Source organism: Megascapheus bottae, chromosome 4, assembly GCF_031878675.1.
Source record: "Megascapheus bottae isolate mThoBot1 chromosome 4, mThoBot2.hap1, whole genome shotgun sequence".
Lineage (NCBI taxonomy): Eukaryota > Metazoa > Chordata > Mammalia > Rodentia > Geomyidae > Megascapheus > Megascapheus bottae.
The window spans coordinates 3,750,250-3,772,693 of NC_143512.1; the positions used below are offsets into that span (position 1 = coordinate 3,750,250).

At 44.3% G+C, this 22,444-nt stretch overlaps 1 protein-coding gene across 5 annotated transcripts in view; it reads right to left on the reverse strand.

The window, feature by feature from the left end:
- Positions 1–22,444, reverse strand: part of Smim3 (small integral membrane protein 3) — a 35,753-nt gene continuing 13,309 nt past the window's right edge. For 2 of the 5 annotated variants that reach the window (XM_090331209.1, XM_090331207.1), the window contains exon 2: positions 1–1,428. In XM_090331209.1, the coding sequence (XP_090187335.1) occupies positions 1,235–1,417 (183 nt within the window). In that variant the 5' untranslated portion in view covers positions 1,418–1,428 and the 3' untranslated portion in view covers positions 1–1,234. The other 3 variants (XM_090331206.1, XM_090331208.1, XM_090331210.1) reach the window with 3 other exon arrangements.

Consider the following 22,444-nt stretch of genomic DNA (forward strand, 5'->3'; position numbering starts at 1 on the left):
GATAAAAGGAAAAGTATCATTTTCACACAACATCATAATGTATGTTCCATCTTCTTAGATAATTTAATAAATCTCAGGATGCTTCTAAATTGGGTATCGAAGCACTTGAGTAGTCCAGAAATATCTCTATATAAATATAAATCATAGCATCTAAATTAACCATCATTGTTTTGAGTTGGTTCCAATAAGTACCTCACACTGGCAGAAGTGCTGGTGGGACGGAGTGGGGGAAGTGAAATGGTAGCAGGACAGAGAAATACACCATCCCTACAAGAAAGTAGAAATGGAGTCCCTGAAAACTGGGCAGGAAATTCAGTAAACCCCACATTCTAACACTGCTTAACTGCCAAATCTAAGAAAGACATGAGACTAAAAGCCCATTGCCTTGATCCCCTTGGCACTACCATGAAGAACCCCTTCTGCCATGTACACACGGGCAGAGACTGACAGAGGGAAGATTCCGGAAAGTTGTTTTTTTTGGTTGTATGTTTGTTCCTTTACCAGTCCTGGGGCTTGAACTCAGCGCCTGAGCACTGTCCTTGGGCTTTCCTCAAGGCTAGCGCTCTACCACAGCACCAGTTCCGGCTTTTTTTTATGTATGTGGTGCCAAGGAATTGAACCTGGGTCTTCATGCATGCTAGGCAAGCAGTCTACCACTAGGCCAAACACGGGCCCCAAAGTTCTGGAAAGTTTTGTCCATCTCTTTTTCCTGCCTGCTCTGCTACACTAGTCCAACAGAGGGGGGAAAAAAAAGAGAAGGCCCTCCAAAGAAAATGTGTGACACTCCAAAGAAAATAACTTTGAGCCATTTGGCATGAGGACAAGGATAAGTTGGCTTCGTTTAACCCGCAAGACATTGGCAAGGGCTCTTCTTTCCCTCCTTAAGATCATCATCAGCAGTTAAGTTCTTTGGTTCTTCAAGGCTTCTCAGCCCCGTGGCATTAACGCTTGTGTATCTATCTTGGCTGTGCTGTTCATAAACAACTCTCACCCCCACTGAGTCATCTGGTTCCCTCAACTCTATGAGGAAGGAAGGAGAGGCATTTCAACCCCTAGCTGAAAATAAGAAATCCAGAACTCACTTACATCATTCAACCAAGCTCACACATTTAGCCAGCCACAGTATCAAAAGTGAGGCACAAGTGCACCGCCCAAGTCCATCCCGCTGTTTCTTCTAAGAACAAGTCTTGGGAAGGATTCATGTCCTCTCCCAGCTGGTCCTCTCGGGAGGTCCTCAGACAGCCCCACTGAGGACCGGGTGAGTCCGCATGCGATAGATGATGACCGCAGTGGCTGGGCACAGCAACAAGGAGGTCATGATGACAATGGTGGCCAGGATGATAAGGACAATGACCCAGATATCCAGAATGTGCTTGGGAAGCCCAACTTCCACGGGGGAATGAGTGATGGCATCCATGTTGGCTCACTCTGCAACAAACAGAAAGGTAAGATCAGTATTGTGCATCCTCTTTCTGCCTCCCTTGTTAGAAGGAAACAAATCTCCTCAAGTCAGAGGTTCCTCATAGAGTTCCATAAACAGTAAGAATAGTTCCATAAATAGTAAGAATTACACTTTATGTCCATTAACTCATTCAGCCTTCACATCAAGCACTAACCCTGTGAGAGAGGAACTATATTAACTGTGTGTTCTTTCGTTGGACTTTATCTTCATGTATGTGCGTATTACAGACTAGGAGTCCAAACTTTTCAAATGTACACGTGCTTAATTTGACCAAGAATGAGACCCAATGACCCAAATGAGAACTCCAGAGTTTTGTACTTACTCATTAAATGACCATCCTACCAATCTACTTCTCATGTATAAAATGAGAAACTCATTGGTCTTGTGCCTTGTTTCCTAGTCTTTGCAAGAGAACTTCCTCTTTTCTGAATAATAACAATAATAATAATAACTACCTACTCCATATGGCTTATCTGGTGCATTCACCAGATCCAGGGAGAGAGTTATGACCATGCAAACCATAGTCACATTCAAGAGCTAGGCAAATGACAGATGGAGCCTAAATGCTTACTGCTGCTGCCCTAAATGAGATATTAATCAACAAGTCCAAATTAGAATACCTAAGCTTTTAAGAACACAAACATTGTCTACATTATTTGTGATAATTACCAACACAAGTATCCATAAAATAAAGTTTTGATGTGGGGTGAGTACGTCCTCGAAAGGTTCACGTGTTAATTTAATCCCTATTCTTTAGTGTTAGGAGCAGGAGATAGAGTTTCTCCAACTACGGTTTACTTAGCAGTAGGATCTTTGACAGTGGAGACTGAATTCCACTAGCATTGCAAGAAGAGGGGGAGCAGAAGAGAACCATACTTGGCTGTCTCTTATCATATGATATCCTGTACATTTGGTTCGGTTGTGTGTGTGTGTGTGTGTGTGTGTGTGTGTGTGTGTGTGTGAGAGAGAGAGAGAGAGAGAGACAGAGACAGAGACAGAGACAGAGAGACAGAGACAGAGACAGAGAGACAGAGACAGAGAGAAAGAGCGCAAAGCATTTAGATTAGTTTAAGAAATCACAATGGCTAAGGTATGGAATGAACCAAAATATCCATCAACCAAAAATGGACAAAGAAAATGTGGTAAATATACACTATGGTACACTATTCCATCTTTAAAAAGAAGTCACGTTGCCACCTGCTGGAGGCTCACGCCTATAATCCTACTCAGGCAGGATGCTGAGATTTGAGGATTACAGTTTAAAGCCAGGTTAGGCAGAAATGTCCATGAGACTCCTGCTCAGAAGAAGCCAGAAATGGTGCTATGGCTCAAGTGGAGGAACACTAGCCTTGAGCAAAAGAAGCTCAGGGATAGTACTCAGGCCCTGAGCTCAAGCCCTGGGACTGGCAAAAAAAAAAAAAAAGAAAGAAAAGTCGTATCATTTGAGATGACACAGATGAACCTGGAAAACATCATGGCAAGTGAAGTAAGCCAGACAGAAAAATGAATTCCATAGCTTTTCATCTACAAAGAGAAGCAAAAAATCTTAAAGGCATAGAAGCAAAGAGCAAAACTTTAGTATAAGAAAATGCAGACCTTTGTTAAAGGGTTGACTGTTCCAGTTAAACAAAAGTATTCTAAAATACATTTTGGAAGGGTATATAATACGAGTAAAATAAGTTACTTAGAATGATGAAAACAGAACAATAAAGCCTGTTGAAGTTGACTTAGGAAGGAAGGAGGGTTAGTGAGCAGGGAGATATAATATGTAATATACATTATATACTATATTATACATATATTACAATATACATTATATTACATTGCATTTTACACATATAATACATTATATAATATGTTATATTATACATATATTACAATACATATTGTATATTACATATACAACACATTACATATAATATACATATATTATATATATTACCATGTTACAATATATATGTTATATATTGTATACTGTATATGTTATATGTGTGAACTTATATCATATATATTACATATAATTGTATATATTATGTATAATTATAAAACATATTATATATAATGTATTGTGTATATTATATACATTGTGCAAATGGAATTTACACAATATGAAAGCCCCCTCTGTGTAACTATTGTAAGCTAAAAAAAATACTGTCTGAGACAAAAAAATAAGTATTATTTTAAAAGAATCTGACAATGGTGAACTCCACTTTAAATGGAAAAAAAAAACACGGTAAAGTAGGTATAGGAACAATTCCTTTGTTCAAGTTTGTAGAATTTAATAAGATAGAGAGGAAAGAACATAACCACAAATATGTATTTGTTAGTATAAGCCTAAGAAAAGGTTAACTTTGGTTAACTTTTGTGGACGTGACTAAAGACTACAATGGACTTTTCTTTTTCACTGCTTTTTATACTACGTGTATTTCCTGTTATAGGGTCAAGAGGAGGGGATTCCATATCCCCCCTGGTGGGGATTCCACGTCCCACCAGAGTCCACCACACAGAGACAGTCTCATATAAAAAGGTGAATTTATTGGGGAAGTAGATGGTGAACGGACCAGCCAGGGGAAATAGATGGTGAACTGACCGGCCAGGGACACAGTGCTCAAGCTTTTTATTTTTTGCCAGTCTTGGGGCTTGAACTCAGGGCCTGGGCACTGTCCCTGAGCCACAGTGCCATTTCTGGCTTTCTTTGTTTATGTGGTACTGAGGAATTGAACCCAGGGCTTCATGCCTGAGTGCATACCCTAAGTAAGCACTCTGCCATTAAGGCACATTCCCAGTCCCAACCAGGCTCTTTTTTAATGTGTGAATTTTGGTACTGGGACTTGAACTCAAGGCTTCAAACCTCAATCCTCAGATCTGAGCCTCTTGAAGTAGTTACCAGGCATGCACCACCAACTCCCATGTTTTTCTCTCAGGCTTTTCCCAGCACTAAGATTTGGAAATTGATTCCTAGGTTCTCTGTGGCCTGGTTGGTCAGAGTGGGCAAGTTCTAAGATAAAGAAGCTTCCAGCCAGGCTTCTTAGGGCCTGGAGCCTTCAAAGAAAGGAGAAGCACAGATTGGACCTGATGCAGCCAGGGAGGTGATGTCATTTTCTCCAAGGCCTAAGACACAGACGCTTGTATGAGAGGAAATGAAGAGTTACAGGCACAGTGGAGGGAAGTCCTTTGTGGTCTGCCGATGACATCAGCAGCCAGCCTGAACCCCACCAAAGCCCTTCCAGTAAAATCTATTAACATCAAATGTCTCTGTGACTCCAGATGCCAGGATCTCCTGGACTGCTTTTCAGAGCAAAAGCTATCATTTACAGGAACATAGGCTTTGTGGCTCACTCACAGTCATGAATCACAGAAGACTGAAGCTAGAGCTTCGTAGACGGTGGCAAATAGCGGATCTACGGCTTTCAACTCTAATCATTCAAACACAAACTGCGGCTGTGACCTTGGCACCCCATATGGTAAGAGCAAGGAGGTGAATAAATACAAGATTTCTGTGACTTGGATCATAGCTTGTTCCAAGATTACTTTTGAGCAAATGAAACTGCATTTAGAATAGATCAAAGCAGAATATAACTATTCTAGGGGAGAAAAGTTACATTCCTCTCACCTACTCAGCAGGGCTGGATAAATAATGCTTAGAGACCAAGAACTAGAGATTAGAGGCACTGCTGATGGCTTACAGCTGGAATCCTAACTACTCAGGAAGCTAGGATCTGAAGAATCAAACTTCAAAGCCAGCACAGATGGGCAGAAATGTCTGTGAGATTCATTTCCAACTAACCAAGAAAAAGCCAAAAGTGGAGTTCTAGTTCAAGTGGTAGAGTGCCAGCTTTGAGAGAAAAAAAAAAAAATTAAGGGAAAGTGTCCAGGCTCTAAGTTCAAGCCCCAGTACTGGCATCAAAAAAGAAGAGGGAGGAGGAGGTGGAAAAGAAGGTGGTGGTGGTAGAGGTGGTGGTGAAATATTCACCCTTTCCATGTATGTAATTCTAATCAAAAACATTAAATCATAACACATCAAGAGTCACACCATAGGAGCCAGGCGCTGGTGGCTTACCCCTATAATCCTAGCTACTCAGGAGGCTGAGATCTGAGGATCACAGTTCAAAGCTAGCCCGGGCAAAAATTGATGAGACTCTTATCTCCAATTAACCATCAGAAAACCGGAAATGGTGCTGTGGTTCAAAGTGGTAGGACACTAGTCTTGAGCTGAAGAGCTCGGTGATGGAATGCAGGCCCAGAGTTCAAACCCTATGAACTACCAAAAACAGGATTAAAGTCATTTTTTCTTTTAACTGAAAAAACATCCGAGAAGATAACTTTCTAAGCTGTTTATACTTGATGGTCCCTACACAGCTGTTTGCCTCCCCCGGACCTTTGAGCACCTCAGAACACAGTTTGAAAACCATGGGCCACCAAGCTGCCCTCAGTCACTTCAGAACCACTCTTCCAGGATTCTAATGTGGTCATACTCATGGTGAAGGAGCCAGCAAGACCTCCATTTCGGCCTTCAAATATGTGTGCTTCAGTGGGCAGCTCCTAAGGCAAGAGATTCTGGACACTGACAAGGGAAAATATCCCCAAAATGAAAACTAGATAAATCATATGTTCAACATCTGTCATTGAAAGCTAGAAAATTCTTCTTGGAGGAAAAACCAAGGACTATAAGCTTCTGCCAATGACTTCCATTTAATATCCCAGTACATAAAACTACATAGTACAGAGGGTGCCAGAGGTAGGGCAATAGCCTTGGCTGAAGAGCTCAGGGACATCGAGTACAAGCCCCATGACCCACAAAAAAAAAAAAAAAGTACATAGTATATAAAATCTTCTGTCTTAACATATTTAACTCCCGGGCCCATTAATTAATATCTATTGATCAATTTTTCTTATTTGCTTCACTGATAAATTGCATATTATTTCTGATGAAACTTAACCCAAACTACTCACATCACACATTTAACCCTATCACTGAAGAATATGAATTTCTCTGACCATAGAAAGTAAGGCCGTCAGGCCTAAACTGTCCTTTCGAATTGACATACCTTACCTGCTATTTGCCTAGCTAATGAGCAATAAATTTCAACACAGTCTATATATGCTAATGAGAGAAACACCACTAACCCTTTCCTGAGCTCAGCCGCAGAGAAGAGTCTGGGATAGACTACTGTGGCCCATGCATGCCAGCCCTCTGAATCCCTGCTCCTACAGTCCATTTATTTTCCCAATAAAATGGAAAACTCAGTAATTCACTGACAAGATTGAATAAGACTTTTTTTAATTTTTTTTTTTTTTTTTTTTGCCAGGCCTGGGCTTGAGTTCAGGGTCTGAACTCAAGTCCTTGGACTTTCTCAAAGCTAGAGCTCTACCACTTGAGCCTCACTCAGCACCACTTCCAGCCTTTTTCTATGTATGTGGTACCAAGGAGTTGAACCCAGGTCTTCGTGCATGCTAGGCAAGCACTCTGCCACTAGGCCAAACTCCCGGCCCCATAAGACTTTTTTTTAAAGTCATCTGTCCTAGGGTGGGGAGTTTGGCCTAGTGGTAGAGTGCTTGTCTACCATACACAGAAACCTGGGTTTAATTCCTCAGTATCACATACATAGGAAAAAAGCTGGAGCTGGGCACGGTGGCTCACACCTGTAATCCTAGCTACTCAGGAGGCTGAGGTCAGGGTTCAAAACCAGCCCCAGCACAAAAGGACCTGATACTCTTCATCTCCAATTAATGGGAAGTGGGACTTGGCTCAAGGGTAGGATGGTAGCCTTGAGCTGAAAAGCTCAGGGACAGTGCCTAGTCCAAGTTTAAGACCCATAACCTACCAAAACAAAAACAAAAACGAGGTGGGTGCCAGTGGCTCAAACCTGTAATCCTAGCTACTCAGGAGGCTGAGCTCTGAGCATCACAGTTCAAAGCCAGGGCAGGCATGAGTCTGTGAGATGCTTATCTCCAAATAACCACCAGAAAATCAGAAGTGGCACTGTGGCTTAAGTGGCAGAGCACTAGCCTTAAGCTGAAGAGCTCAGGGACAACACCCAGGCCCAGAGTTCAAGCCCCACAAGAGACAAAATTTAAAAATAAATAAAATAAAAAATCTGCTTGGGCCAGGAGCCCAAGCAGTGGTAGAATGCTTGCCTAGCATGCATGAAGACCCAGGTTCAATTCTTCAGTACTACATACATAGAAAAAGCCAGAAGTAGTGCTGTGACTCAAGTGGTAGAGCACTGGCCTGCCTTGAGGAAAGCCCTAGGACAGTGTTCAAGCCCCGAGTTCAAGCCTTAAGACTGGCCAAAAAAAAGAAAAGAAACAAGAATTTATTCCCTTCTTGAACACTTGTTTGTTAAACTTGTCATTTGAAATATGATGTAAAAATCATTGTTAATAGATTCTTTAATTTAAATAAAAAGAATTTATACAGAAAGCAACTGTGGCAGGCAGAATTCTAAGATGACATCTACAACCTCATCCTAGCATGATCCGTTATATAATAAAGGTCTTACAAATCTACAGGTGTGACCTAAGGTTTCATCAGAATCAGTGACAGATGCAATTATCCCCTCTGTGTTTCATCCCTTTGGCTGACGTCCCACTCAAGTGCAAATAAACCTAGTGAAGGAGGGGAAAAGTAAGCTTTGAAAGTTGTTCATTATCTTGGGTGGGTATGACTTAGTCAGTTGAAAGTTCTTTAAAAGAAGACTCTGGAGTTCTCGGAGGTCAATCTCTTGCTGGCCTTGAAGAAGTAAGGCACCATGATTTCTATGCCTGCAAGGAAATAATCCTGCCAATACTCTGGATGAACTTGGGAGGATTCTTCCCTGGTTGATTTCTGATGAGAAAGCTCTGTGTTCACCACTTCAGCCAGCTCTGAACAGAGACCTTAAGACTTGCTTGGTCCTGACCTGCTGCCATAGGAAGATAAGAAATGTTGAAGCTAATTGAAAGGACCTCCAGGATATTGAAACAAAAGCCATATAACGAATGATTGTTGTCCTTAATGTACTATGTTATCTCTCATCTCCTTTGCTGTCCCTTGGGTATCTCATATTGTTACAGTATCTCACTTTGTTATGATATATTGAATTTATTTGTATTTGGATATTTGAAATTTGATAGGGAAGGGGGAAAACCAAGACGGGGGTGGGGGGTGTGGGGGCGTGGGGGGAGGGTAATGGGTACCAAGACATGTGAAAGGGTATCAATGTATGTGAATTAATGCACCTTCTATCTGGCAAATATCATGTAACCCTTTTATTAATTACAATAAAAAATATATTAAAAAATAAATTAAAAAAATTCAAAAAAAGATAAGAAATGTTATCCTTTGTTATGTATCAGTAGAAAACTTACCCAAGAATATGGTGCCCTGCTGAATTTGTTCTGTAAGGATAAAACAAATAGTGTTCTAAAACTCTGCACAGAATGTAGATATTACCTAGTTTAAAACATGTAAACTATCACCCATTTAATACACAGAAGAGAAGGTGGCCAAAAAAGGAAATGACTTGCCCCTGGTTACAAAGTAAGTTTATGAGCTGGGCACAATTGCTCACACCTGTAATCCTAGCTACTCAGGACGCTGAGATCTGAGGATCACAGTTCAAAGCCAACCCGGGCACTAAAGCCCGAAGACTCTTACCTCCAATTAATCACTAGAAAACCAGAAGTGGCACTGAGGCTCAGGAGGTGGAGTGGTAGCTTTGAGCTGAAGAGCTCGGGGACAGTGCCCAGGCCCAGAATTCAAGCCCCATCACCAACAAAACAAACAAACAAAACACAAACAAAATAAGTTTATGACAGGACTGAGAGGAGAACTCAAGTCTACTAACATCCAGTTCTGTTATGAACTCCTGCCCCATTTGATTTGCCATGGGAGCCTGGGGGACTTAAATGGAGAGTTGTTTGGAGAAGCTGGTGGTAGAATAAATTGGTAACAATGAAAGCCAAGGTTTCTTTCTTTCTTTTTCTTTTTCTTCTTCTCTCTGAATGTGCTTACGTGTGTGCCCATGTATGCATGCATGCGTATACACGCATGCATGCGCGCACACACACACACACACACACTGCTACTGGAGCTTGAATCCATGGTCTCATGCTCTTGTTCAGCTTTTTTTTTTTTTTTTGGTCAGTCACAGGGCTTGAACTCTGGGCCTTGGCACTGTCCCTGAGCTCTTCAGCTCAAGGCTACCACTCCACCACTTTGAGCCACAGTTCTACTTTTGGTTTTCTAGTGGTTAATTGGAGATGAGAATCTCACGGATTTTAGTGCCCCGACTGGCTTTGAACCATGATCCTCAGATCTCAGCCTCTTGAGTAGCTAGGATTACAGGTGTGAGCTTTGTTTGACTTTTCTGATCGAGGCTAACACCTTACTGCTTGAACCAGGGCTCCGTTTCTGGCTTTTTGCTGGTTCTTTGGACGTAAGAGTTTTATGGGCTTTCCTGCTGGTTTGAGCCACAATCCTCAGATCTCAACCTCTTGAGGAGCTAGGATCACTGATAGGAGACAATGACAACTGGTTTCTTGACTGCTTTTTGATTATAGAAAAACAAGTGGGTGGCCAATGTAACGGTAACCCCTCTATACATTACCCGGACAAGTAAAAAAAAAAAAAAAGAAAAGCAAGTGGGTTCCCTGAAGCACAGAGGCCCTAAACCACTTCAGAAAAATGAGACAAGTAGTTTTCCAAATACACATTTATAAATATACACACACACAAATTTTTTTCAATCCTATCAAAATCATTATTAGGGATGGACCAACCTTTGGGGTAAGCCAAAGGGGTGAACTAAAGCAACTAAATCTACTAAAGAAAATAATGGATAAACTTTGGAAGTTATTTATTTCTCCCTATGGGTAGGAACATCCCAGAAGAAAGGAAGGTACATACAGCTCTACTTTGCTGGGCACTGGTAACTCACACTTTTAATCCTAGCTAATCAGGAGGCTAAGATCTGAGGATAAGATTTGAACCCAACCCAACTAGGAAAGTCCCTGAGTCTCTTAATCTTCACTTAACCACCCAGAAAACCAGAAGTGGAGCTGTGGCTCAAATTGGCACTAGTTTTGAGCAAAAAAAGCTTAAGGACAGCACCCAGGCAGTGAGTTCAAGTCCAACAACTGACAATGATTTTTTTTTTTAATCTCTGCTTATAGAGAGGAAAAAGAAGGCAGAGGGAAAAAAATCCACATAAACGGAAATATGACTGGGAAAGAATGGCAGAGAACGTGCCTATCTCCCAACTCTGGCCCAGCATAGATCCTATACCACACAGCCCATCTCCTTCACTGAGCATCCTCCTGTTCAACTGTACGGAAGAAACGTGTGTTTAAGCCAATAAATCATCAAGATCTTATACTCTGATAAAGTGATGGAATCTTTCAAGTGATGGGAATATTTAGAAAGAAGAAAGAACATGAAGCAATCCTTGCCTTTACATTTATACTACAAAATTGTGCTGAAACAACCCACATTCTGGAGTCAGTGAGCTGGTGCTTAACTGTGGTTCTGCAACCTTTTAGCTAAGCACCCTTGAATAAATTACTTGAACTTCCTCCTGCTTCTATTTCCTCAGCTGAAAACAAAACCAAATATGGCAAACTAATATCTGCCTCCCACAGCGAGAACTATGTCAGATAATCACACAAAGTGCCCAAGAGTGTTCAGACAGCGGGAATGATCTATGAATGTTCGTTCTTCTTATGGTTAGACATTCCAGGCCGTGAGGACTCACTAACTCAAACAAGGATCTTACCTTCCTTCAGCTCATCTGAGCCTCTGAGGTTTGAACCATGTCATTCCATTATACAACAAAAATGACAGATGATGCCGAGGTCTGCATATGGTTTGTGCCTAACGGCCCATGTGCTAGACTAGTCCTCAATGGAACAACAGTAAGATCAAGTGATGCCACTGAGAGGTGATTAGATCAGCGGGGACCACCCTTCATCCCCTCTTGCTCTTCCACCAGAAGCCAAGCAGATACCAATGTCTTGCTCGTAGACCTCTAGAACTGCAAGCTAAATAATCATGTTTCTTACAACCTACACAGCTTCAGAGATTTTGTCATAGCAATACAAAAAGACAAGGAAAACTGATAACCTTTGTTAAGTGTGTGTGTGTGTGTGTGTGTGTGTGTGTGTGTGTGTGTTGCATCAATACTAGAGCTTGAATTCAGTGCCTCACTCTCCAATTTGGCTTTTTCACTCAAGACTGGTGCTTTGCCACCTGAGCTCCACCTCTACTTATAGCTTTTTGTTTATTAATTTAAGATAAAGAGTCTCACAGATCTGGGGCTGGGAGTTTGGCTTAGTGGTAGAGTACTTGCCTAGCATGCACGAAGACCAGGGTTTGATTCCTCAGTACAATATACATAGAAAAAAGCCGGAAGTGTGCTGTGGCTCAAATGGTAGAACTCTAGTCTTGAGAAAGCCCGAGGACAGTGCTCAAATTTTGGGTTCAAATCCCAGGACTGGCAAAAAAATTTTTTTTTAAAGTTCACACATCTGCCTGCTGGGGTTAACTTGAGCTGTGATCCTCAGATCAGAGCTTCCTAAGCAGCTAGGATTAGAAATATTACCCACCAGTGGCTGGCTATGATTTTCTCTTTTTTAAATCAATCGCTTCAATGAGTACACTGTCCTATTCCTTTAGTTTAGGCTTAAACTTGGTATTGTTAATAATTCAATAAATATTTATGGCACTATAATTAATATTGGAAATAGGAAAGTAGATGTAGATAGAGATAATTTTGCCCTTAAGTTTACTCTCTTCTGAAAGAAGTAAACATCAAAGATACTTTTCAACCAGTCCTGGGCTTGAACTCAGAGCCTAGGTACTGTCCCTGAGCTTCTTTTTGCTGAAGGCTAGCTATCTCTCTTGAGATACCACTTGAGCTAATGGCACTTCCAGCTTTTTTTGTTTATGTGGTACTGAGGATTTGAACCCAAGGCTTTATGCATGCTAGACAAGCACTCTACCACTAAACCACATTTGCAGCCCCTGAAAGATATTTTATACTTATCCTTTTCATACAAGCATACTATTCAATGTAATTACAAATAGAATTAAAATGATCCAATTAAGATCAGCAAGCGTTAAAAAAAAGACATCAGTTATAATCACTACTTGTGAAGAAACGCAAACTACTTGGCATACTTCCAGCAAATACATATCATAGTGATGGTATAAATCCCTCACTTCTGGAAATGAGTCAAGAAGTGAAGAGCACATAAGACTGTAGAGACCAGGATGTGGATTTGAATCCTGCCTTCCACTCTTATTAGAGGTGAGGCTTTGGTCCAATTATTTAAGCATCACTAAACCTCAACCATGTCACAGCATCCCTCTATGACAATATTTGAAACCCAGAGCATTAACAGATGATCTGAAAGGTATTCAGCCTCATTTCTTTGCTGTGCCTGTGGGGGTGTAAACAACAGCAGAAATTCAAAAGGAAGAAAGGAGATTCAGGCAACATCATCTATGAAGCCCAGGAATAACTAGATGCTATGTAACCTGGCAACCTGATAAGAAGCTTCAGCACTTTGAGCTTCAGTTGCCTTAATTTGTAATAACTAACAATATTCATGACTTTGCCAGGATCTAGGGAGCCAGTATGAGAACCAGACATAATGCATCAGTATAGTTTAGATCTGAAATGTCCCCCCAAAGACTTACGTGCTAAAGCAAGCAGAGGACTTGGGTATGGTCTGATGGGAAGACCCTCTGCTGGCTGCGGGTGTGGCCTGGATAGGGCTGCTGGCCCTTCTTCCTCTTCCTTTCTTTGCTTCCCACCTGCTCCACCAAGATGTGAGCCCCAAAAGCATTAGGGCCAACTGACCAAGACTGTGAGTATCTTGGTGGGTATTTGTTATTGTAGCAGAGAGCTGACAAACACCAATATTTAAGATAATTCCCAGAATGCAACAAGGCTGCTAGAAAATTAAACTGAGCCAAAGCTAGTGAACCACAGGGGTAAAAAATCATACAAAAGAGTTTGCAGGGGTATCAATGTATGTGAATTAATGCACCTTCTATCTGGAAAATATCATGTAATCCTTTTACTAATTACAATAAAAAAAAGAAAAAGAAATAAATAAATAAAAAAGAGTTTGCAGTAGGACATATCTACTTGGGAGGTAGAAATGGAAGGACCACACAGTTCAAGACCAGACCATAAGTACTAAGGGTGTGGCTCAAGTAGCACAGCCTTTACCTAGCAAACAGGAGCCACTGAATTCAATCTTCAGTGCCACAAAGTAAAAGGAGAGACAGGGGAGACAGAGACAGAGACAGACAGACAGACAGACAGACAGACAGGGGAGGCTGAGCATGTTTGAATGTACTACCATGAATTAAGGTTCTATGACTGCTCTAAAACGGATCTGAATCCAGTGTACACAACAATAAATTCCATGAGCAAACAGCCTTTGATGGTCTGTCTTGGAATTTGCCCTTCCACAGGAAACAGCACAACCTGCACATCTGAACTGTACCTAAGCGTTATTGTTTGAGAGACTGCCAATAATGGTAACCCAACTGGTTTTTCCACCAAGGAACCTTACTGAGGAAGATGACAATAAAAGAAATGACTTCCTGCTAGCAGGCAAGCCTAATTATCCTCAAGAAGAAAAGGCAAGACAGAGGCAAGTGGCATCCTGCCAGAGTGGCCCCAGTCCAACACTGCTACAACTCTGAGAAGATATTGCTGCTGCTGTTTTCTTTCCACCAGAGAGGCAGAGAAGAGCCATCCAGAAGCAGCTAAGTCACTGATATGGGGGGAGCGGGGGGGGGGGGGGGTCGAGGTCTGAAGACGGTTGACTGTTCAAGCATCCTACAGAAAGTAAAACATGAGACTAATGGTTTCCACGATGTAGGCCTCAATTGAGGTTTGCCAGCAATGTCCTCTTGCTAAAGTTTGATCCCAGGAAGAGTTGTTGACAGTGACAGGAAAGAATTGAATTTACATGACAGATAGAAGGAGGCAGCCCGAGTACCAAGAGAAGTCGCACTGCCTATCTTCAATCCAGGTTGCCTAATGAGCTGTGTCCTAGGCCTGGTCTTACTGAAGATCCCTGAGCACCAAGCACTTTCTTCTTAAAATGTTAACAACCCTTGAAATATGCCTCTGTCATATCCCCATGTTTACTATCTCAACCCAACTATTACCACTTGGAAGGTTTTATCAGATCCCTGTGTGAAATGACCATGACCACTGATATCAGCGATTATGTGTGTGTGTGTGAGTGTGTACATGCGTGTGTATATGCAGTGTTGGGACTTGAACTTAAAGCCTGGCAGCCGTCCCTGAGCTGTTGTACTCAAGGCTAGTGCTCTACCATTTAAGCCATAGCTCCACTTCTGGCTTTTTGGTGGTGAAATGACGAAGATAAGAGTCTGATGGGCTTTCCTGTCTGGGCAGGCTTTAACTGTGATCCTTATATCTCAACCTCCTGACTAGCTAGGATTACAGGGGTGGGCCATCAGCTCTGTTGGTGTTTATTCCAAACTGCAAGCAGGCAGGAGCAGTAGCTTGGATTCAATTTGCTGCTGTATCCCACACACGTATCACAGTGCCTGACACACTAACATGCCAACACAAGTCAGACCAATAAACGAATGAAGATGAGATAACTGGTTACTTTAGATGTGAGCTCAACTCATGGAACTTAATTGGCAAAGAATTCCAACTGGAATTCTGAGTCCTACAAGAAATCTTCATCAAATCCTACAATCACCACATGTAATTTTACATCCTCAGATTTCACCCTATTTGGGGATCTTCTTACATCCAAGAAGGATTATGCCAGACTTTTTCTTTCAACCAACCATGTGCGTCTGCACATGTGCACATGCACGCTTGTATGTGTGTGTGTGTGTGTGTGTATTCATGTATGAAGCAGAGGACTGCCCCTTCAGAATAGGTTCTGGAGGATTCCTTTGTGTTATCTTTCTTGGGCTGGTGGGCTCCCTGGTGGGCTGGTATGATTCTTTCTTTCTCTGTTCTCAGAAGAGGACAGAGTGGCTGCTGAAAGGAGAGGCATGGTTCCCATGCCAAGTCTAATGAGGACATCCTAGCTTCATCTTTGCTGTAAGAAACGGCTTTCTGCTGAGCACAATGGCTCACACCGGAAACCCTAGCTACTCAGGAGGCTGAGATCTGAGGATTAAGGTTCAAAGCCAGCCTGGGCACAAAAGGACCTGAGACTCTTATCTCCAATTAACCTCTAGAAAATGGGAAGTGGAGCTTGGCTCAAGGGTAGGGCAGTAGCCTTGAGCTGAAAAGCTCAGGGACAGTGCCCAGGCCCAGTTCAAACCCCATCACACACACACACACACACACACACACACACACACACACACACAAAGAAACGGCTTCCTATCAGCCTCAAACATTCACCAGCCTATCAGCCAAGTCCAGAGTTATTTCACCAGGGACCTTTATTCCAAAGAAATGGGCCACAGGAAAGACTGTACAGAACACACAAACTATCATTAATGTCATGTGAATCAAATCAGAAGCCTTTCTCTGATGGCTCAAGGTCCCTGAGGAGTAGCCTGTTCTCATTTCACCCCAACTGGCCCTTCTTCTTCTTCCATATGCCTACCAGACTAAAGATCTCTTCCCTAACTCAGATTTTATCTGCTCCTCTGTGGCTAGAAAAATGGAAAAATACCAGGATCTTTTATTTCAAAGAGTTCAGAAAGGCAGCCAGAGCTCTCTAAGACTGCACGTAGACTGCATCTGACCAGCCAATCACAGAGTCTCAAAACCCAACAGACAATGAGCAAAACAGAAAATCCAAACACCCAGGCCAAATCCACAGCATCCTGTTTAAGCCACCACTATCCATCACTGTCATCCACCAGTGACTAAGTGCTGTTATGTGCTGGGTGGGCAGATGAGATCAGTTACACGGGGAGGGAAGGGGTGGCTGGTACCAAGCCCTGCCTCACTGTGAACAGAAGGGCTCCCATATATGGCAGGCAGAATAATGACTATCCCTAGATGTTCATGTCCTGCCCCCCAGAACCTTGAGTATGAAAACAGAAGCATGACTCAGAAGGCAGAGCCTCGAAAAGATGAAGAAAGGTTGTTGAGAGCCAAGAAATGCAGGAACTCACAAAGGCATGGAAAGACTCTCCCTTTACAACCCACAAGAAATTGGCAACCTTGGGTCAGCAATGATAGGAAATGAATTCTGCCAAAAGACTCTAGAGAAGCAGAAAATCAATTCCCCCCACCCCCGCAAGAACTTCCAGAAACAAATGCAGGAGAGGATTCTAATGGTGTACTGAAATTGCAATTTAATAAAATGGGCTAGATAGGGGGTTGGAAGAGATGGGAGAAAACAATAGAAGGGATGCCATTGGTCAAGACACACTGTACTCATAAATTTGACATGCTAAGTTGAAACATCTCTGGGGGGGGGGGGATGGTCGTGGGGCTTGAACTTGGCCTGGGTGCTGTCCCTGAGCTCTTCAGCTCAAGGCTACTACCCTACCCCTTGAGCCACAGCCCAACTTCCGGTTTTCTAGTGGTTAACTGGAGAGAAGAGTTTCACGACGATCTTTAGTACCTGGGCTGGCTTTGAACTTTGATTCTCGGATCTTAGCCTCCGGAGTAACTAAGATCATAAGCATGACCACCATGCCCAGCGAGAGAATCTCTTTTAATGAAGGAAAAAGCCAGGTACCAGTGGCTCACATCTGTAATCCTAGCTACCAGGAGAATGAGATATGAGGATCATGGTTCAAAGTCAAGCTAAACAATAAAGTCCATGACATTCTTACCTCCAATTTATTTAAATAAAAAAAAAAGTAGAAGTAGATCTGAGGCTCACATAATGGGGCAAGAAAAAAAAGGAAAAGAAATAATAACTTGATAAAACCTTGATTTTAGTCTTGTGGAACCCATACTGGACTCTGCTGACCTATAAAACTAGAACTGAATTTTTTAAATGTTCTAGAGCTCCTAAACTTAGGCATAGTAAGTAGTTACAGTGGCATTCAAAGATGGATACATAATGTAACCTGAATAAATCACTCTTCCCCACTGACCTAAAGGTTTGCTGTCAACCAACTGGAAAGAACAGACAAGGTGATTTCTATGCATCTGGCACACTGCAGAGATGGACCACTCTCTTGACATTCTGTCTCCCCCATAGCTCTGTCCTGAGTCTCAGGATGGATTTGAGTTGAAGACTATTAAATTTTTTTAATGTAAATGAAAAAAAAGTCATTGTTTAAAAGTCATACAGTTATCAAGTGCTGGTAGCTCATGCCTATAATCCTAGCTACTCAAGAGGCTGAAATCTGAGAATGGAGGCTCAAAGCCAGCCCAGGCAGGAAAGCCCAAGACTTTTATTTCTGATAAACTACCAAAAGGAAAACACACACACACACACACACACACACACACACACACACACACAACTGTGGTTTAAGTGATGGAGCAGTAGCCTTAAGCAAAAAAAGAAGCCCAGGGCCTGATTCAAGCCCCAGATCCAACACACAAGCAAGCGCGCGCACACGAATGTACACACATATACATGCACTAAGCAAAAAGCTTCCTGGTTTGCCACTTGCTACTTCTGTAACCAACCCCCAGAGGAATGAAATAAGAAGTCTGGGAAAGGAGAAAGAAAGCGCCAAGATCAATTGGTAGAGGCTGCCCAGAGCACTGAGATGAGGATTTGGGGGCCCTGTGGATTAGTGAATACTGCCTGGGGCAGAGATAAGGGGCAGTGACAAGGGACAAATAATTGGGTTTTCTGTCTCTCCTCCCTCCTCTCTTTCATTCTCCTGATCCTAAGTACTAAGTCACTAACAAGTCATCCACTTGCTGATACTCAGTCAGCCAATCAGAGTCCAGTTGATTAAAGAAGCAGCATCTACACACAACCAATCTAAAGGGTACAGTCTGAATTTGACCTGATGCTTTACTGGCCAATTCTAATTCTAGCCTGTTCCTCTTCATTCTATCCAAAGCTTATCCTTTAAATGCTGTTTTTGCTTGAGGTTCACCTTTGCCATCAAATTCTGACTTAAACTTTCCCCCAGTTAAGGGGACACACCCTGGAGGCAGACTGCCTGAGACCTGCCACTTACTTCCTGGGTTCGCATGAGTGAGTTACTCTCTCTGCACCTCATGTTACTCACCTAATAGGATATGGTAGAGACTAAATAATAAATACATGTAAAATGACCAGGATTGTGTCTTGCTAAACAGTAAGCACTTGATTCATGTCAAGCTGGGTTGTGACTCCCGAACACTTGGCCAGTCTGGGTGGGGCAATGTCGAGTGCAGTGGTGTGTGCAATGTCAGCAGGTACACTTACAAACTGTGGGGTGAGGTGGGGGGTGAGGAGGTGAGGGGATGCTGTATCTACCTTTGCAAAGGCAGATCCTTTTTCCCTAGAGATAGCCCCTTCAATCATATGTTTTAATACACAGAGGGGGAAAAATACATTTTTAAGAGGAGAATCAGAATTAAGCCAAGGAAGCATATAAGTTTACAACTAACTACCCCTCATCCTCGCTGTCATCCCTTGAGCCCAGAATCTGACCCAATGACAGCCCTCAAAGTCTCTAATTAGCCTTGGGTCTCTGACACCTTACCAGACAGCTCCACTGGGAGTTCTCTGGCTACATACAGTCAGAGACAAGAATCCTCAGATTTCTGGTGCAATGGCGCCCCACAGCTCTCAGGTGGTCCTGGGGGGTCCGTGTGGGAGGTTTGAGACAGCATGACCTGTGACAGCATGACTCACAGCTCTGCGGTGGACAGCTGGAAAGACCGGGGCCGCATTTGGTACACAGAAACCCTTCTTGGCGTTTTTTTGGCTCTGGCAGAAGCGCATGAAGTCCTACCGTCAAGCTGTCTCCTTTGTGAGTCAGGCAGTTCCTGAGCACATGCCATGCTCCCCCACAGCAGTGTCAACGTCCCAACCCTACTTCCTCACTTCCTCATGTCACAGATGGGTCCAGAAAGGGAAAATGCCTCGGTCGTGGCAACTGCAGGCTCTCCAGACCGCCAGGGAAGCAATCTTCCCACCCCCCACTCACGCCTGGACAGAGGACAGGCACCACAGATCAAAGCAGCAGCTCAAGTCATCTAGAACCAGCCGAGTCCACCCGCGGAGGCTGAGTTTTCATTGTGTGGGGAGACAACCCTGAGATCCATCGCTGGGAAGAAACAAGTGGAGGACTGCGCGCCCGGCCAGGCCTCTCAGTAACAGCCCCTGCCTTTCATCTGGTCTCCGGCTCAGAGCATGGCACCGATCACCGTCTCTTTGCCAGGCCCTATGCCACCACCCGGAGAAGGTCTGGAAGATGAAGATCCATAGAAAGTTCAGACACAAAGCAGCCATTAGAAAAATAATTTGTAATTTAAGGGAGATGGGGGCAGATAACCCAGAGAAAGAGCGAGCTCCAAGACAAAGGGCCTCTGGTCCAAGATATTTTTTTATCTGCCCTTTCTCATTCGCTTTTGGCGTGCAAAGAATGTTTTCTCCCATTTCACAGATGGAGAAACGGGTTTAGAGACGATGGTGAAGCAGTTAGGGGCAGAATCAGAGCCTAACGTCTCCAGTCCTGATTAAAAGCGCCTCTACTCGGGGTCTGATCAACTTCTGCTCTGGGCGCTACGGAAACCCCGGCGCCCAGGGGCGCTCAGCCTCCCCGCGGAGCAGCCCGGGAGCGGCGCGCTTCCAGGGAAAGCAGAGCCGGGAAACCCGAGCTACGACCCGGGGCTTCCCCAGCCAAGCTCAGCTTCCACAGTGGCCCAAGACTGTATGGAGAGGACTTGGAGGTGAGATCCGGAGGAAAGGGGAAGGGGGAAGGGGTACAGAGAGGCGCGCTGGAAGGGACCAGGGGTAGGAACGACGCGAAAGGAGATCGCGGGTTCGAAGACCTCTGCCCAGGGGGAGCCCCACCACACCCGTTGGCCTCACTCACCCACGGTTACCGGGGCGACCTGGAAAGCTCGCGGCCCCCGACGCAGCCGGGATCGTACGGCAAGTTCCCAGCTCCGGGGCCGCCCGGCGCTTCTCTGCGAACCCACGATTGCTCGAGATCCGGCAGCCGGAAGCAACAGGCAGCCCCGGAATCCCAGCTCCGAGCAGCGCCCGGAACCTCCCCGGCCCCTCCGAGCCCCGGTGCGGCCCCGGTGCGGCCCCGGCGCGCTAGAGCGCAGAAGTGTGGCTCCACACTCGGTGCGCCCCGCTTCGGAGGTTCCCGAACGCGCGGGCGCCCGGGACCGCCCCGGGAAAAGCCAAGCCCCCGGCCTGGCTGGAAACGCCCCGGAAAGGCCAAGCCCCCCGCTCGGCTGGGAACGCCCCGGAAAACGCGCGCCCCCAGCCTGCTGGAACTGCCTACCCCTGGGCTCACGGGCTCCGTGCCACCCGCCCTCCTCCTCCCCCGCCACCCCCCGCTGCTGGGGAGAAAGGAAGAGTGAGGGAGAGAGATGGAGGGGGGTCCGGGCTTCTCCTCGTCACCTTGATGCACACTGGTCTAGGTGGCCTTGGCCTCTTCTCTTTTGAGGTGGGACAGTCTACTTGCTGTGTGGAAAACCAGTGGGTGAGCCTCCAAGATCATTTCCAAATAAAGTCCAGCAAGTGGATTTGGATGGAGGAGGCAGAATTCGGGGTGCGGAATGTGGGGTCCTAGGGACTCTGTCTTGATTTCTCTCTGTAATGGGGGGGGGGGGGAATAATAGAACCTGTCTCCCAGCCCTGTCGTGAGGATCTGGGTGAAGTGGCTGCTGGTCTGCCACTAACAAGCCCCTAAGCGTCCTATGTATTTTGTGATAACCTGGAAATCCAAGGTGACCTACAGTCCATTAGAATTCAGCCTCTGGGAGGTTTCAAATCCCGCTCTGTTCATCCCCTGGCGTTCTCCCAGCGCCACCCAGAGCAATGCCAGCTTCACAATTTCCTGCTCCACTCTTAGAATGAGAGAAGACTCCTCCCTCCATTTTCATACAGCAGTGCCCCCCCACACACACACCATTTCCCCATAGTGCGGGGAAAGAAGCACCGACCTTGCTTCAGCAGTGATGGGGGATAAGCCTTGAATTTACCACCGACCTCCCTCCCCCACAAACACACAGGGTTTCTTCGGACTCAGAGGTGAGATCAAAAAGAAATGACACCAAGTCAGCATTACCAGAGAGGAAGACGTGACTTGACAAAAATTCCTGAGGCCCCCTGACGTGATGCTGATGGCTCACGCCTGCAGTCCTAGCTACTTGTAATCCTAACTACTCAGGAGGCTGAGATCTGAGGATGGAAATTCAAAGCCAGCCCCGCACAAAAGCCCATGCGACTCGTACCTCCAATTAACCACCAGAAAACCACCCTTTCCGCGTGTGTGTGTGTGTGTGTGTGTGTGTGTGTGTATCTCGGGTAGACAGGATTTGAAGTCCAACTGAGCAGAAATGCTGTTTGCTTTTCTTAGGACATTCAGATTATTTTCCTTTTTTGGCTTACTTTTGGAGTCTCAAAATGAAGGAAAGGCAGTCAAAGCATTTGTGATGGTGGCTCCAGGCTTCCACCTGAATGCGCACAGCACTCATAGCAAGGCAGGCTCAGGTTTGTTAATACCTGTGGGCATCCGTCCTCCCACTCCACACTTCCCTACTCAGGGGAGAGTATGTATTAAATTAATGTCCTTCAATTTTTTTTTCTGTTACATTGAAACATCTGGAACATCCATATTTTCAGGATTTTGTGTTTTCTCTTTAAAACATGCTATTGGATTATAAGATTCATGAGCTGGTTTATTTTTTTTGGGGGGGGTGTCAGTTGTGGGGCTTGAACTCTGGACCTAGGCTCTGTCCCTGAGGGCTTCAGCTCAAGGCTAGCATTCTACCACTTGAGTCACAGGCCACTTCCAGCTTTTTCTGTTTATGTGGTACTGAGGAATCAAACCCAGGGCTTCATGCATGGTAGGCAAACACTTTACCATTAAGCTACACT